At 42.4% G+C, this 18062-nt stretch overlaps 2 protein-coding genes and 1 long non-coding RNA gene across 5 annotated transcripts; all 3 read right to left on the reverse strand.

Annotated features, from left to right (window-relative positions):
• Positions 1-208: 208 nt before the first annotated feature.
• LOC129768807 (survival of motor neuron-related-splicing factor 30-like) lies at positions 209-1596 on the reverse strand. The gene is made up of 4 exons (XM_055770696.1): positions 1224-1596; positions 902-1158; positions 693-839; positions 209-633 (listed from the first exon to the last, which is right to left on the reverse strand). The coding sequence occupies exons 1-4, from the start codon at positions 1263-1265 to the stop codon at positions 363-365; spliced, it is 717 nt and encodes a 238-aa protein (XP_055626671.1). The 5' UTR covers positions 1266-1596; the 3' UTR covers positions 209-362.
• Positions 1597-2781: 1185 nt separating this feature from the next.
• LOC129768911 (uncharacterized) lies at positions 2782-4731 on the reverse strand. 3 transcript variants are annotated; one of them, XR_008741761.1, is made up of 7 exons: positions 4688-4731; positions 4433-4620; positions 4216-4366; positions 3906-4155; positions 3300-3833; positions 3032-3239; positions 2782-2973 (listed from the first exon to the last, which is right to left on the reverse strand). It is a non-coding gene; the product is annotated as an uncharacterized LOC129768911 (long non-coding RNA). The 3 variants fall into 3 exon arrangements; XR_008741759.1 differs by having other exon boundaries at positions 2782-3239; XR_008741760.1 differs by having other exon boundaries at positions 2782-3239; positions 4684-4714.
• A 1834-nt stretch (positions 4732-6565) lies between these two features.
• On the reverse strand, positions 6566-18062 carry LOC129767073 (uncharacterized). Its single transcript, XM_055767692.1, has 3 exons — positions 18025-18062; positions 12678-17966; positions 6566-6654 (listed from the first exon to the last, which is right to left on the reverse strand). The coding sequence occupies exons 2-3, from the start codon at positions 17845-17847 to the stop codon at positions 6566-6568; spliced, it is 5259 nt and encodes a 1752-aa protein (XP_055623667.1). The 5' UTR covers positions 17848-17966; positions 18025-18062.

Raw genomic sequence — 18062 nt, forward strand, 5'->3', positions numbered from 1 at the left:
TTCGATGGGTATTCGAATCCAACCATAGAACAGTACGCAATAGGAAATGAATGGAAATACATATGTTTTCAATGTCATCGAAATGTTTGTGTTTCAACCCTTTCGAATCCTTTTTCACACCGATGTCATCTTATCGGTCTAGAACGTGAAGTGAAAATTTAAAAAATATGATTGATTCGATATCGTTTACAAATTGCAAAAAGATAGATTTGAGTTTATTTTAATTTTTATTATCTTTCGTTTGGTAGTTTCTAAAAACTAGTAATCTACTGAAATGTGATTACAATTTAATGGAAATCCTGGCTGAGTCTATTATATATTGTATGTGTTGGGAAAAATGTTCTTTCGAGCCAATGATTAATTCACACCCCCTTCCGATACTTCTCACCGTGAGAGAACTCTGTCATTGGCTTGCCAGAGACTCCACATGTGCCAATTCCTACTCGCCCATTCACATTCTCAGGTGAGGCAAATATGCTCTTGCACTTAACGCCTGTTTTCTTCGTATTCTTGGCAGAAAATTGGAGCCATTTGTTTTTCTCGGTTTCCCGCTCTTCCTCTAGCTCCTTGAATCGAATCAGTTTCTTCTGTTTTTTTTTCTTGAGATACTCCTTTTGGTTCGGTCTCATTCGCCTACAAAATATTCACCATGAGTAAACGAAAAACAACTGAAGTTCTTGGATAATACTCACTTATTGCTATTCGAAGGGAAAACTTCATTCCGGACTTTACGCTCCTTCAGCTCGCTAATCGTTGTGGTGCTTCGATTTTGGTACGCATCGAAGACTATGCTGACCTCTCCGTTATCGGTAATCGCTTCAATTGTGGCATCGTAATATCTAGCAGAGATACGAAACATTATGCTTTGATCACCTATAATAATTTCATTAGAACAACTTACTGCCCGTCTTCAATCCATTTGGCTGAACATTTGTCGCCAACTTTCCATATAACAAGGGGTTTGGACTGCTTTTTCTCTGCTGCTGAAAAAGCTTCAAAATAACTGGTGCTAGCAGGTTCTATGTATGCACTCTTTTTCTGCTCAGCTTCCTGCTGTGCTCGAATCAAATCCTTGGTCAAATCGATAACTTCCTCCAAATCTTGTTTGAGTTTCAGTAGCTCTGAATTTTCAGGATCTGTGAGGAGCGCTGCTTCCACCTACGTATAAAAACAATCATTTCATTGCATTAATAAACAAAGATCTTTCTTCGCGCAACACTTACTTGTTGTAGCTGCAGTTTATAGTTTTGAAGATCGTCTGCCATACCGAACTGCACCTTGTGAAATTTAAAAGCAAGATTTAATGTTTATAAACGTATATTATTATTTCCATAGATAGTTTAGGCAGCAGACAATTTAGGCAAGGCTCCTATATATATAAATCAGGTGAAACAATCATATGAAAAGCACTTTCAGCCATATTGGAATTGCTGTCGGTATTGTTTACAAACAGCTGCCGGCGGCACTCTACAAACTGCTACGACACTTATTCGAACGATGCCTACTATGTTCGGCTTTCGCGAATTTATGTGAAAAAGAAGCGATGGTTTTGGAGAATTTCATTTTCATCCAGTTCATCCACTATACTCTCGCATGTGAAAATGCAAAAATGGCGTAATAACAAAACAAACAACACTCGCTCCACAAACCGTTACCCCCTTCTTAATGAAGTGATGATGTTGCTTCACCTGTTATACCTTTTTATAAGCGCCTTGAATTTAGGTTGTACATCAAGATCAGTATTGTAAAGTGGGACCAAGATGCTGAACTATAGGTGTTTCGTTCTTGACACTTTCAGGACATGACGTGAGACGAGCAGCGAGACGTAACTTTCAGAATTATTTACTTTTTGTTTGGGTGTGTGGTTATGATTTCAATGTCAACTCGCTAAGGAAAATAATTGAAGGAAAAAATAAGCAAATATATATTCGTGGAATATAGTGCACAACCTCCTTTTGCTCTAGCCAATTACCGTTACAAGCTCTTTCCGGATCTCCTTCCAGGTATATGCACAGCATTCTCCTCCTTCCTGAGCGAAATCAGTGGAGGCACAATCAGCGTTATTGTTTGTCACCATCGCCGTAAGCTGATAGTACTCTTTTCCCCGCCGATGGCAGCCAAACAGAAGTACATTTTACAATAAACAATAAAGCGCGAGCAGCTATTTTGCCAACGAATGCATTTGTCACCAAAAGATACGACTTGTTTTGTAAACAAATTTGTTTTTTCACGAGCAATGGCCGAACAGCAATTTTGACATTGCGGTCCACCTATAATACAACGCCTTGAGTGGGACTACTAATGAATTTTGATAGCTTCCCACTCTACATTATTGTGCCAGATTGGTCCCAACAAATGGTGTCGACAACGATGCCAATGTCGTGCCATTTTGCAATGATTTTATCAACCTATCCTTCGTATTTGACAACTAATTACGAGCCAACGTTGGCACCAACCTGGCACCACGTCGGTCGATTGCCAAACTGCTCGTCTCATCACTGCTGGCGTTTCGTATATAATCCGTCATTGTATCATCACCACCCACTCTACATTGTTGTGCCGAATCGGTCCCAGAAAATGCTGTCGACAACGATGCCGACTTCGTGCCATATTGCAATAATTCTGTCGACCCAACCTTCGCATTCGACCACCAATTACGAGCCAAAACTGTGCCAATCTGGCACAACGTCGACCGATGGAAGTACTACTCGACCCTTATTATGGCTTAATCTGTTCTCTTGCAATAAGAAACAAAAAAAAAAGAAGACCACCGTTGTTTATAAAAAATTATTTTGTTCTTGTTATAATAGTTATTATAGTGAAATCTATAAATTATAAGATTACAAAGATGAAAATATAAAAAATACAATAATCTGAAGGCTCTAGTGTTTGTGCGTTTTAGTCGCTATTGCCCGGCGTTTCTCTAGCTCATCGATCATAAGCAAAACATGCTCAGCATCCATATGCAAAAATCTAGACATAACGACCTCTTAGAATAGCAGTTAATCTTCACTGTTACGATATCCTATACCATTCGTAGCGTTTGTATCGTCATAAACGAAATTCCAACAGGTGCTTTCAATCATCAGAAATTTCCTCGTTCGATTGTGTTCGTCACATTCGTGCTCCATATCGACAGCAGGAGCATTTAGCATAAATCATTGATACGGGATACGTTGGATACGTTGAATCATGGATACGAATTCAGTTTTCTGTTAAACAGACTTGCAATAAACCACCTGAAATACAAAGTATGTCAAGAAGAAAAGCATAAATGCAATATATAATCATTCATTTACCTATTCTACATTTTCATATATTTCTATATAGGGATTATAGGAAACATAGAGATTGCGTTGATTTCTTGAAGTAAAGTGGCACATCCTCATAATCAAAAATAATATATGGATTTGTGCTTGTCAATTATTCAAGTGCCACTTGTTCTTCTGAACGTACAGTATTGTATTGAGCACCGATGATCTCCCAAATACCTTACGCAGCATCCAGCATTCTGTTTTTTCGCTTCCTAGAGCTTCGCCATTCCCGATTGTTCGTCAAGTGCAAATTGTCAAATTTAATGCTTAAATTTTCTTTAATGTTTTGACTCCTGAGACGAACCAGCCCAGGAGGCTGAAAGTCTCAAAAATAAAGATTAAAAAAAATGTTTTGACTCGCTATATTTTCTAGGATGTTCGCCGTTTGTTGAATTTGGGATAAAACTACACATAAGCTTCCTTTCAATCATCCAAATCAGTTGCATGTTTTCGCTGTTCCTGCTACTCTCAATAATAATGGAACATTATTTTGCCATTGTGCCATCGTGGAATTCAATTCTGAAATTGTGTTGAGATAGAGGTAAGATGATATATAATATAAACAAACATTACATAAAGCATTTTTGTTACCTGTCCATAATTCGATTTGGGAATTCCTTATGCTGTTTTTTTATTTGCTTGCTTCCGAGGCAGAGAAACTTTAGCAATATTTTCCGCATCGATAAGTATTCTAACTGCAAAATAAGTACACAAAAACCAGTTGATATTTGAGACTGTTTCTTCAATATTATAATGTTCGCATCCGTGTTTTGCGGTTCAGCGAGAAAGAGAAAATCAATCGCTGCAGTGATGCCGTTTCACTCAATACAGGTAATTGAGCCTGCGGGAAGGAAATCGGGATTAGATTCCAGTAGTTTCCGTCGCTCGGTCCACATTGTACCTATAACCGCTCGAAAATATAGGAAACTGGGCAGTGAAATCCTGACAGCTGCAAATTTCTCCATCGGAACATTCGTCACACCCGCGCTCTACAAGGGAAGCAGCAACACCTAATTCTAATGGCATCAACCATAATATGTTTGAGTTTGTTTCTGGAATAGAATTAAGAAAATAGTATTTACATAATATATATAAAAATTAAAGCTAGTCATACTTACACCCGTTCAACTTAGTTATATCCGTGATGAAGTTATTTTAGCGATATGCGTTGACCTGAGTTCATCGGCAATACTCCACCGGAGCTGTAAACATGGGTTGGCATCATTACCTTCATCATCCAATAAGATTTTATAATATATGAATCCTAATTTTGTCTCATTTTGTCTCAACAAGATTGAATGTTTTTCTGGAATTAAAATAGGAGTTGATTACACATATTCTATGAGTACAAAATAAAAACTATCCATACTTACGAATTTGATTCTCGATCCATTCTCTGTTGTGTTTTGAATGACAGTTTAGAGAGAAAGAGAGAGAGAGAGAAAAAACAATCTCTGCAGTGATGCCGTTTGGCTCAGTACAAGTACTCACGATAGCTGCTTGCGGGTGCAGGGTGGGGGGTAGATTCCGGCACTTTTGTAGCACTTTATGGCGCTCGGTCGACATTGAACCGACAACCGCTTGAAATTATTTAGAGCGGGTTTGTATCCAGTACACACTAAAGGTGGATTGCCAAAAAGTCAGATTATATCAATCCACCAACACTGAATTCAAATGCAGAAGCTCCTATCAATTTTTCATAATCGTAGCAGTCTTTTGAAATTTTTTTTTTGCAATTGAAATTTCATTTATTGCATACATTTGGTTTACAATACATTGTGATAAAATTTATAGAAGACCGTTTTTACGTGGGGGAGAACCATGGCAGTGATGTTTGAAGTGTTTCGTTTCGCTCAATTATATTCACCACTCGAACAAGCTGGTGTACGGCGGAGTGGCATTTCCGGAAACCGAGTTGCCCTGGCACGAGATGCTCCTTTCGTCGGCATGTGCCGTCAAATGCGGCCGGAATTAGAATCCGGAATCTGCAGCGTGGAGATCACCCTAAAAAATGTGCAGCCCTAAAGAGATCACCCTAAAAAATGTGCAGCGATGGCCTCTACAAGTATATTAACTGTCAGATCAGGGAGACGCCGGTCCACTAGGTTACTAATGGCAACAAAATTTACCTGATGGTAGCCGCCTCAGGAACGATAAGCTTACATATCACCAGGTAGTGACTTGAGCTCAATTATTGGAGGGTAACTGGTTTGGATATTCTCAGATACGTCAGGAAAACATCCATCGTTGATGTTGTACTAAATGGAGAGAGAATGTTGGTTCACTCACTTCCTTTCTGTTCTCAAAGTGCTTCTACTTCAGACATATTCAATCATGTTTCGTCTTAATAGTAGAACTTTACATCCCACCTTGATTCTATTTTCTTCAACAATGCACATAATCTCGGTTCTTCTTCGAAGCCAAACATGTTTATTTTCCAGATAAGCAGTAGCACTTGCATTTTCTTTAGACTTATTTTGATTTTCGCTAATAGAATTTGTCTATTGGTGAATCTGCTATATAATTTTCATCCGAGATTTTATTTACATTCCTTCCCCTTTTACTTATCCTGCGGTCAAAAATCAGCTTCGTGCAGAACTTCCTTATTGTTGAATAAAAATTTCTCAGCTATAAACGGCAGTCCTTGATTAATTCCTGTGCAATTCGTACACGTTTAAAAATACTCCTGTTCTGGCACTCTAATTCACCCTTGGGGCCAGAAAGAAAGCGTGTTTTGATAGATAACTGGCACTTTTCGGACATATCGACTTTAGAACTTTGTCCTTGTTGTGTCCAGTACTGTTACAAAATATTCCCTTCTGTTAATTAGCGCATTGCACTAAGAATGTGTGGGAGATATCGTCAATTATACATTTTTGAATGAATAAACGACGTTAAAATAATCCGTTTATGACAGTGTGCAACGCGGAAGCTCTTTTTTCCTGTGTTATAGCTATAACTATCGTGGTAGTCTTTTTCGCAGTTGGCAGGCTTCTGGATCACAGAGATTATATATTTGTTCAGTATTATTCGACATTTATAATAAACTAAACGTAAAACTATGATAACAACTACTATCTACAACTACAACTATCAACCTTTCGGAATACATTAAAACAACAATGTGTGCGTGCGATGCGAATATATATAATTATTCTCCCCCAGTCGGCGGTGTATCATTTTATCGATTTCCACCTTGAATTTGAAATTGAGAATAAAATCGATGCGCGATTTCATTTACAACACACTATTTACTCCTTATTCTCCACATGTTCTTTGCGGGCTACTGTTTGCTCATCTAGTAACATGCCCCGATTTTCGTACTCATTCAATCTGTGATCTGGGAATGTACGTATGATTACAAGCTAGATCAAAGAATAGATTTTGTCTCTAGTGGAATCACAGGCTGTCACTGGTTGAAAGAGTACGATAATGGGGACATGTTATTAGACGAGCAAACAACAGTTACGCAAAGAACATAAGGAGAGAGGTTCCGAGTAAGGGAAGTGGATGAACAAGATAAACAAAAAAGACGGGTGGGTAATGTCGGGGACATAACCGGAGTGACGTAGGACTATACAAAGGGGACAGCTTTTGTTAAATATATATTTTAAATATATTGTTTTATTTTCTTCTCCTACGTGAATACCTACCTATCTACCTGAAAAATGGATTAGTTTACTGTTTACTCTTTATGAATATGTTGATGGTTCTGAAAAGAACCTTTGGTGTTGTGTTTTTGTGATCACTCGATATTCCCATCTTGTTCGGTTAAACCTTCCTGTTTAGCTATTGCGTTTGCCACTCGCCACAGCTTTCACAGTTGAAAAATTTCTTCCCATCCGACTTGTGACATATTGTTCAGTAAATTACATTTAATGCGACGTGCCGGAGAAACACTTTGCCACTCACTGAAACTAATTGTTGCCTTGATGAGCGCCGAACCGAAGCTGCTCTGTTCTTGATGCGAGTTTTCTGATTGTCGTGAGCAGCTTTGCAAGCCAACTCGAGCACTCCGACGGCCGAAACTCTATAATCGCTGTTAGGTATACTGGTGCTTCGGCACCAATCCGTTCGGCCTAGTTACCCTTGCGGAGCAATCAGTGAATGCGACCAACAGGGAACTGGAGACCTGCACGGTTCGAGTGAGACTTTGCCTTTTTTTTAGCAATTGGCGGATACGGGGAACTGCACACTTGCACGGTTCGAGTGGGACTTTGCCTCTCCCTTAACTTGTCCTCCTTTGTTACGTCCACGATGCCGATGCCGTACAACCACACGGGTTTACGGTTTGAAAGAAAATAAGATATTTTTTGGGGGTCCGCGTGTTTTATACTCTAGCGGTACACATTCACAGGATAGAGACAAATCGGCAGACTCAGCCAGAGGGGCGAGTCCAACGAGACGAACGAATGAGCGTTAAAAGGGAGCGATGGCAAAAAAATACATTCATTACGATTTGTTCGCTCTTTGGATTCACATGCAGGCTAAAAGGGTCCTTTTCAGGATCACAAAATTATCTTCAATCTAAAGAGTTTATTGTTTTGTTATCACTCGATATCCCCATCTTGTTCGGCTAAACCTTCCTGTTTAGCGATTTGTTGCCACTCGCCACAGCTTTCACAGTTGGAAAATTTCTTCCCATCCAGCTTTGTGACATGTTGTACAGTAAATTACATTCAATGCGACGTGCCAAAGCGCCACTCAGTGTCGCATTGGAGGCGATTTTAACCTGTAATTGAACATTTGCGATGACAGTGGTACAGTGTCGACTTTCAATGTGGGGTCATAATTTGGATCTCTATGTTTACAAAAATGTCCAACTAAATATGTCGCATTACATGTCCGTCCAATTAGCTAAATGTCGAACTAATTGTAAATTACTGTACTTTCAATCTGGAAACAATTTAAGAATTGGTGAAAATTGAATACTCAGGAAAGTCCCCAACTATCAATAAGCTCAGAACAACTGCCAAATTCACATACTCATCAGATCCTGGCAAACAAATTATGAAAAAATCAATTTGTGTTTTATTATTATTTTGGATAATGTTTTAGAAAGCATTGAACTGTATTTCCTAAACTCTTTTTTGGAAGGTTTAATGGCCCTGAAAAGCGCCTTGTTTTATGGAATGGTTCCAATTTCGAAAACTTTGTACTCGTGGTTTTGAAAAAAAACATTTCGAACGCCCTCGATGCCGCCTTGTTCTGGATTTGCCACCAAAGCAGTTTGTATAAAGAACAAACTTTTTTCTTCTGCTACCTGATGCCGTTTTGCGATTGCGTTTGCCACTCGCCACTCGCTGCAACTGCCTGTTGTCTTGATGTCCACCGAACCGAATGTGTTCTGTTCCGAATGCGGGTTTTCTTATCGCCGCGAGCAGCTTTGCCAGCTTACTCGATCACTTCGGCGGCCGAAACTATATAGCGCCGGCTAGGTGGACTGGTGCACTGGTACTAACGCGCTCGGCCTAGCTACCCTTGCGAGGAACTCCAGATCAACACCGTTCGAGCGGGATTTTGCCTTTCCCTTCACTTTTCCTCCTTTACCACGTCCAGAAATGGCTGCTTGGGTTGGTTTGTTGATGTGTTGTGATGCGAACCGATGTGGTGTACGGTTTGAATGAGAATGATCGTTACGGCAGCGGAGCGGGGATTTTTAAGCTGACTGGCTGGCTCGAGAATTACGCATGTGTGAGACTGCGACCAATGTTTCGTTCATATTTTTTCTTTTTCCTTTCCAATCGTGCTTCATTCTATTTCGCTGCTGCTCTGGTTGCCCGTTTTGGTCGGTTCGATTTGAGGAGCACAAAATGGAGCAATCAAAAATGGGCACATAGTGTATTTGGACAATGATTGATATTTCACAATTATTCAATTGTTTATCTCAAGAAAAATGAAATGTTATTTGTTATGATAGATGCGTAGATATATTTCCTATCAATTGATGCAAAAACCTTTGCGATCTATTGGGAAATGCTCGAGTTATAAGCGTTCCAAATCTTGCATTTTTTCCTACTTGTTCAGTGCCTAGATTTCCATTTCACCCCTATATCTTCCGGTTAGACGTAGTCCTACGTCAAAAAGTGAAAATTGATGATCCGCAATAATGTAGAGACGTAGGTTAACGTAGTCTGCCGATTCGTAATCACAGTCTAGTGTTGCTTTCGCAACGAAATGAAACGACTTCCGGAAATTTAACGCGTATATTTGAGAACCGCTCGGGGAACGGTTAAAATTCTCCTAAAATTTACAAAGTTCTGTTTTTTTATTCTAAATTATTCATTGAACATTGACTTACGTTTAGTGGGTTTCATGTACTCGCTACCTGGATCTGAATTTTATAAAAACCCTTTTTTCTCGGAATCTGCTTTAGGTTTAGAATTCGATTTAAGCCATACTACAAATTGCGCTAAATAAATGAAAATACCTGCCTTCGATTCGATATTCGATGGATAGTAATTTCACTATATAATTTTTTTTTTCTTCAAACTTCCAACTATTGCTATATTCACTTAAGACTTCAAAAGGCTACCTTTTTTCTCAAATGTCACGTTATATTGTGAAGTTGGTTGCGATGCGTACCATCGTACATCGTAGTCGATTTCACAACACAACGCGCTGCTGCCTCAATGTTGTTAATAAGTAGGTGCGGCGGTCGACGAATGTTGTGTTAAATTCTGCCATTAATTGGTTCTGGTCCAACGCTGCTACTGTCTCTTTCAACTCTTTGTCCGCACCTACAAAGTTTGTCCCTCGATCGCTAATTATCTCCAACGGAGTTCCTCGTCGAGCAAAACAGTTTCTGAGTGCCAGGATACACGAACTAGTGTTCAGAGAAGCGGCCAACTCGAGGTGTATCGCCCGAACGGTAAAGCACGTTATGATGACACCCCAACGTTTAGACGTAGGACTACGTCTAACCGGAAGATATAGGGGGTGAAATGGAAATCTAGGCACTGAACAAGTAGGAAAAAATGCAAGATTTGGAACGCTTATAACTCGAGCATTTCTCAATAGATCGCAAAGGTTTTTGCATCTATTGATAGGAAATATATCTACGCATCTATCATAACGAATAAAATTTCATTTTTCTTGAGATAAATAATTGAATAATTGTGAAATATCAAGCATTGTCAAAATACACTATGTGCCCATTTTTGATTGGTCCATTTTGTGCTCCTCAAATCGAACCGACCAAAACGGGCAACCAGAGCAGCAGCGAAATAGAATGAACCACGATTGGAAACGAAAAAGAAAAAAATGAACGAAACATTGGTTGCAGTCTCACACATGCGTAATTCTCGAGCCAGCCAGTCAGCTTAAAAATCCTCGCTCCGCTGCCGTAACGATCATTCTCATTCAAACCGTACACCACATCAGTTCGCATCACAACACATCAACAAACCAACCCAAGCAGCCATGTCCGGACATGGTAAAGGAGGAAAAGTGAAGAGAAAGGCAAAATCCCGCTCGAACGGTGTTGATCTGGAGTTCCCCGCAAGAGTAGCTAGGCCGAGCGCGTTAGTACCAGTGCACCAGTCCACCTAGCCGGCGTTATATAGTTTCGGCCGCCGAAGTGATCGAGTTAGCTGGTAAAGCTGCTCGCGACAATAAGAAAACCCGCATTCGGAACAGAACACATTCGGTTCTGTGGACATCAAGACAACAGGCAGTTGCAGCGAGTGGCGAGTGGCAAACGCAATCGCAAAACGGCATCAGGTAGCAGAAGAAAAAAGTTTGTTCTTTATACACACTGCTTTGGTGGCAAATCCAGAACAAGGCGGCATCGAGGGCGTTCGAAATGGTTTTTTTCAAAACCACGAGTACTAAGTTTTCTAAATTGGAACCATTCCATAAAACAAGGCGCTTTTCAGGGCCATTAAACCTTCCAAAAAAGAGTTTAGGAAATACAGTTCAATGCTTTCTAAAACAATATCCAAAATAATAATAAAACATAAATTGATTTTTTCATAATTTGTTTGCCAGGATATGATGAGTATGTGAATTTGGCAGTTGTTCTGAGCTTATTGATTTTCACCAATTCTTAAATTGCTTCTAGATTGAAAGTACAGTAATTTACACTTATCTCGACATTCAGCTAATTGGACGGACCAGTAATGCGACATATTTAGTTGGACATTTTTGTAAACATAGAGTTCGGGGTCCAAATTATGACCCCACATTGAAGGTCGACACTGTACCACTGTCATCGCAAATGTTCAATTACAGGTTAAAATTACCTCCAATTCGATACTGAGTGGTGGTAATGCGACGTGCCATTGAATGTAATTTACTGTAAAATATGTCACAAGCTGGATGGGAAGAAATTTTCCAACTGTGAAAGCTGTGGCGAGTGGCAAATGCAATCGCTAAACAGCAAGGTTTAGCCGAACAAGATGGGGATATCGAGTGATAACAAAACAATAAACTCTTTAGATTGAAGATAATTTTGTGATCCTGAAAAGGACCCTTTTTAGCCTGCATGTGAATCCAACGAGCGAACAAATCGTAATGAATGTATTTTTTTGCCATCGCTCCCTATTAACGCTCATTCGTTCGTCTCGTTGGACTCGCCCCTCTGGCTGAGTCTTCCGATTTGTCTCTATCCTGTGAGTGTGTACCGCTAGAGTATAAAACACCCGGACCCCAAAAAAATATCTTATTTTCTTTCAAACCGTAAACCCGTGTGGTTGTACGGCATCGGCATCGTGGACGTAACAAAGGAGGACTCGTTAAGGGAAAGGCAAAGTCCCACTCGAACCGTGCAGGTCTCCAGTTCCCTGTTGGTCGTATTCACTGATTGCTCCGCAAGGGTAACTAGGACAAACGGATTGGTGTCGGAGCACCAGTATACCTAACAGCGATTATAGAGTTTCGGCCGTCGGAGTGCTCGAGTTGGATTGCAAAGCTGCTCACGACAATCAGAAAACCCGCATCAAGAACAGAGCAGCTTCGGTTCGGCGCTCATCAAGGCAACAATTAGTTTCAGTGAGTGGCAAAGTGTTTCTCCGGCACGTCGCATTAAATGTAATTTACTGAACAACATGTCACAAGCTGGATGGGAAGAAATATTCCAACTGTGAAAGCTGTGGCGAGTGGCAAACGCAATAGCTAAACAAGAAGGATTAACCGAACAAGATGGGAATATCGAGTGATAAAAAAAACACAACACCAAAGGTTCTTTTCAGAACCATCAACATATTCATGAAGAGTAAACAGTAAACTAATCCATTTTTAAGGTAGATAGGTAGGTATTCACGTAGGAGAAGAAAATAAAACAATATATTTAAAATATATATTTAACAAAAGCTGTCCCCTTTGTATAGTCCTACGTCACTCCGGTTATGTCCCCGACATTACCCACCCGTCTTTTTTCATGATGACGACCAACGCATACAAGGAATGGTCCGAAGAAGTCGACGCCAACATAAGAAAACGGGCGTACAAATGCAGCCAACCTAGCCTTCGGAAGAGGAGCCATCGCCGGTGGTGCAGGAGTGGCGCTCTGCAGCTTACAAAACTGGCACGCCCGTCTAACCCGATGGTAAACAGCTCGAACTCGTGGAATGTGGAATCTTTTGCGCACTTCGTTCACGCATGTTTCGTGACATTGATGGTGATATCGTAAGTGAACATCATGCACGACTAGCAACGTGACAGGATGATCCCGAGGGAGCACGATAGGATACCTGTTGTTCTCCTCCAAGAAGTCACATTCACCCAACCGGCTGCGAATCCGCATCACACCCTGTTCGTCGACGAACGGATTTACTTTGTATAGACTACTCTTCTTATCGAGGCGACGATCTGCTACTGCAAGGATTACGAGTTCGTTTGCAAAGCCATCCTCCTGCGCTCGCTTTATGTGGAGCACCTCCGCTTCGAACAGTTCCTCTCGTGTCAGTGGTCCGATTTTCGACTGTTGGCCACCTTTTTTCAACCGAATGTTATCGACGAAACGTTGAACAAAGGCTGTAACACGTCGCAGACGGTTCCAGGAAGAGAAATTCTGCGGTAGTAGAATGGTGCGCACCCTTCCTACGGTATGGTGTAACATGCTCGAACGAATTTCCTCGACGGTTTCTATACCATTCAGCGACGATTTCGGCCACTCGCCTTCGTGTTCCCATAAGAACGGAGGTCCATTGAACCAACGACTGGTTGACGAAAGATCCGGTTTATTCTTCCATTTCGTGCCATCGTCGGCCACGTTCACCTTTGTACCCAGCCATCTCCACTCTGAAATATCTGTCGCTTCCAAGATTTCCCCCACGCGAAATGCTACGAAATTTGAATACCGCCGGTGATCTGATTGAAGCCAGCAAATAACGTCTCGAGCGTCTGTCCAAAAATACCGACGTTCGATCTTTATAGAATGGCCCGCCATGATACTGTTAGCCAAGCGTGCTCCGATAACCGCCGCTTGGAGCTCCAAGCGGGGAATGGAGACGAACTTGAGAGGTGCCACTCGGGTCTTGCTTCCGACGAGCGCACAGTGAATGTTTCCGTTCGTTCTGAAACGGAAGTAGGAGACTGCTGCGTACCCAATCTCACTAGCATCGACGAACGTGTGAAGCTCAATCCTCGCTTCGTCAATATTTGACTCTGCCCGATAGTAACAACGGGGAATTTCCACGGACTCGAGTTCCGGCAAGATGCGCAACCATGTACGCCATTTTACAAGCTGCTTTTCTTCGATTTCATCGTCCCATCCTGTTTTTGCTCTCCAGACCTCTTGTAAGAGAACCTTTAGGTACATTAGATAGTGCGCTATTAAACCCAAAGGATCGTAGATGGCCATCAGCGTACGGAGCATGTCCCGTTTGGTTGGGTTTTTGGTTCCGTTCAGAAGCTCCCTGTTGCGATCTGCGCAAAGCTTATATCGGAAAACATCCGTCGTAGTGCTCCACCACATGCCGAGAACCTTCTCCAATGCTAGATCGGAGCTCAGCTCGCTTTCCATCGATTTTTCTTGCTTTGAGGTCTCGCCTAAGCCTTTCAACACGGCCTGTGAATTAGAGACCCAGTTCCTCATGTGAAATCCGCCCTGCTGATGGACGTATCGGACCTCGTTCGCCAATTTGATCGCTTGCTCCTCCGTGTCCACGCTTGTCAGCATGTCATCAACATAGTGCCGGTGGCGGATGGCGTCGACGGCGGCGGGATACTTGCTGGCAAACCGAGTTGCGTTTTCGTTTAACACGAACAGTGCCGTGCTGGGTGAGCACGTAGCACCGAAAGTCACGACCTGCATAACAAAGTCGCATGGCTCCATTGTGTGTTCATTGGCACACCACACGATACGCTGACTATCTTCATCTTCAGAATTTGTTCTCAGCTGATGAAACATCTCCGCCACGTCGCCTCCTAGACCTATCAAACGCTCTCGGAACTTATACAGCACGGGCGGCAGATCATTCAGCTGATCTGGGCCTTTCATCAGAACAGAATTCAGAGATACACCTCCGAAGGAGGCGGCCGCATCGAAGACAATGCGAACTTTCCCAGGTTTGTTGGGATTAAATACCGGGAATATCGGCAGGTACCATGTCCGATCTCCGGTCCTTCGGCTCTCTTCAGATGTGAGCTTACGGATATAGCCCTTTCGCTCGTAGTCCGCCATTTTTGACCGCAATGTCCCTGCTAATTCGGGCTCGCGTTCCATTCTTTTCGTCAAGCAACGATGGCGTCTCAACACCATGGAGTGGTTGTTGGGTAATCGTACGTTGTCATATTTCCAGAGCAAGCCCACTTGATAGCGCCCGTTCTTCAAAGTTGTAACATCACGCAGTTTCTCCAAAGCTCGTTCGTCCTCCTTGGAATGAAGGTGGTTCTGTGGGGCGCATATTCCCAAACTGTCGAGAGCAAAGAATTGTTTGACCGTCTCGTGCAACATTTCATCCGATTCATAAGAGTGGAAGCAGATATGATAGTTATATGGAGTAATTTTCGACACCTGGCCATCTTTGAACGAGCACATCCCATAAATCGTCCATCCAAGGCGTGTCTTTATTGCTACGGGTTCATTTGACTCCCCTTCACGACTCTCCAATGAATGTACAACACGTAAATTGTTAATGCCAATCAGTAACTTAGGTTGGATGTTTTTGTAGGATTCTATCGGCAACCCATCAAGATGAGAATACTTTTGGGAGAGCTCGTGAACGGACAGAGATTGTGACGGAAGCTTCAGTTCCTTAACGGTGTAGACATCCGTCAAATTGCATTTGGGACTTCCACCGCGCGTACCGGAAATGTCGAAGGAAACACGCATAGCATTATTCTCGTACCGACAAGTGTCAGCCGTCCAGCGTAAACATAATGGGTGCTTTTCGCCTTCCAAATTCAGCTCCTTTGCCAAACCTTCCTCCATCAGTGTGAGAGAGGATCCACTGTCTAAAAAGGCATATGTGCGCAACTCGACATTGTTGTTGTACAACGTAACAGGAACGTACTGGAATATAACAGCTTCGCATCCTTCACGATGAGTGTTACATGAATTAGTATCCTGGGAACGACCAGCAACAGCGTCTTGTGGAACTTGAGTTCTCCCTTTAAAATGCGACGAGGTTGATGGTATCGACTTATTCTTGGCATCGTTATGCATAAGCTGATGGTGCTTGTACTCGCAGCCATTCTTCCCACATGACTTTCCGGTTTTACATGGACCACGATGACTCCCCAGACAACTACGACATAATTTGTGTTCCCGGAGTGCATCCCAACGGGCAGATAAATTCATCGAAAGGAAACGCTTACATGTTTCTACATCCCCACAACTACCATTGCAGATGATACATCGATTTCTTGTTACTTCATATTGTTTGGATTTAGGAACTGATTCGATATGCGCATTCAAGTATCCATCATCCTTCCTTCCACGGCGAACTTTGTTGTCGATGGGTGCCGAGAACGGTGGCATCGTTACCATACTTGCTGCTTCTGCCAACTTATACAACCAATCGCTAAAGTCGGATAACGTTACCAATTGTAGAGACTGACGATGGGTCGCCCAGTTTAAACGAATCATTGGGGGGAGACGTTCAACCAGATTGTGCAAAAGAGTTAAATTACAAAGATGCTCCTCTAACTCACAGGCTTTCACGGTAGCTACCATATTGCGAACGGCTAGCGCAAAATCGACAAGTGTAGCCAGCCGCTCCGCTTTGGGTGCTGGAATACCACTTATCTTCTGGAGTAACGAATGAACAATAATTTCAGGACGACCGAAAAGCATTCTCAAGGTGGAGAGAACCTGTTCCACATTAGTTGGATGTAACAGCTGACATTTAACCGCTTCTAAGGCTTTGCCTCTTAGACATTTCTGTAGACGGGCCATATTCTCCTCGGGCGAAAATCCACACAGGTTCGTTGTGTTCTCATACGTAGCGAAAAACAGCGGCCACTCTTCCGGCTCACCGCTGAATATTGGTAAGTCCCTAGCGACTGCATGACGTGCGGCGATTTGGGTTCTATTTAGCAGCGCCGTTCCTCCTATGGCGGAGGGAATGTCGTGAGAATCGAACGGGTAATATCCTTGAGCAGTATGACGCGGAGGGCCAGCATATGGTGCAAATGCGGATGCATTCGGGCGCATATAATTATTCGGTATAGAGGATGACGGAATATGCGGAGGCAGATCGACACGAGGCGGCGGAAAGCACGTTGCATTCGGTCGGTGAAAGGCTGGTGGTGGATTAGATGTCGGAATATACGACCGTTGGTTTGTTCGAGGAGGATCAATCGCCGAGAAATTAGTACAATTATTGATTGATGGTGGAATATACGTTAGTTGTTCTCTTAAATGTGGAACGAAATTTGCCTCATTACGCTCTCGCCCCATAGATGAAACAAACGGTAAAATATCGCGGCGGTGACCATTCATTGGTGACGAATGAGAAACAGGAGGATCTCTAACATTATTACTCGCTAAACCTATTCTATTGTCGGTTCCCTGAACAGTTGGAACTGTATGCACTGATGATTCTAGCAAAAGCTGGTACCTACGTAACAGAAACTTTCGCTCGATGGCTTCTTCTTCTTTTAACAACTGGATACGAAGCTCATCAGGAAGCTTGTTCAGCAAATCGGGATCGACCGCTACCTCTCTGGCAACTGGTGGCACAACACGTTGCATACTCGAAGCTGGTGGAGTGCGTGGGCGTGGAGTGGGTGGTAAATTTGACGTTCGTGGAGTGTGAAGACGTGGTGAAGGCACTGGCATGATCGACGTTGGTGGCGTGGGATGACGAGGGGCTGGTAATGCTGACTGAAGGTGTGGTAATGGCTCATCTGTGGAAGCTCTCGGATGCGGCGATTGTGGAGCAGGAACTCTGGCATTGATGCATTCCTGGCAGCTCCAATCATGATTGGCTACATCTTCGTTCACTCCGACGCAGCCGAAGTGATACCAACGCTCACAGTCGTCACAGCTGACCATTTCGTCGGAATCTGGCAAGTGGCAGAGCGGGCAGGACTGCTGCAGACCGTTTCCCTGTGCTGCATCTCTTGATCGATCTCTTCGTGACATCTCCAATCGATCCGGTAAACGAGAATTTTAAAAACTGTTGCTTTCGCAACGAAATGAAACGACTTCCGGAAATTTAACGCGTATATTTGAGAACCGCTCGGGGAACGGTTAAAATTCTCCTAAAATTTACAAAGTTCTGTTTTTTTATTCTAAATTATTCATTGAACATTGACTTACGTTTAGTGGGTTTCATGTACTCGCTACCTGGATCTGAA

Source organism: Toxorhynchites rutilus, chromosome 2, assembly GCF_029784135.1.
Source record: "Toxorhynchites rutilus septentrionalis strain SRP chromosome 2, ASM2978413v1, whole genome shotgun sequence".
Lineage (NCBI taxonomy): Eukaryota > Metazoa > Arthropoda > Insecta > Diptera > Culicidae > Toxorhynchites > Toxorhynchites rutilus.

Excerpts from the sequence above, each read along its gene's own strand:
- LOC129768807 (XM_055770696.1), bottom strand. The coding sequence starts at position 1,265 with ATGGCAGACGATCTTCAAAACTATAAACTGCAGCTACAACAA. Across the intron at positions 840-901 it reads AAATGGATTGAAGACGGGCA|ATATTACGATGCCACAATTG; the intron begins GTAAGTTGTTCT and ends TATCTCTGCTAG. Across the intron at positions 634-692 it reads TTCCCTTCGAATAGCAATAA|GCGAATGAGACCGAACCAAA; the intron begins GTGAGTATTATC and ends AATATTTTGTAG.
- LOC129767073 (XM_055767692.1), bottom strand. The coding sequence starts at position 17,847 with ATGTCACGAAGAGATCGATCAAGAGATGCAGCACAGGGAAACGGTCTG. Across the intron at positions 6,655-12,677 it reads TCATGAAAAAAGACGGGTGG|ATCACAGATTGAATGAGTAC; the intron begins GTAATGTCGGGG and ends GTACATTCCCAG.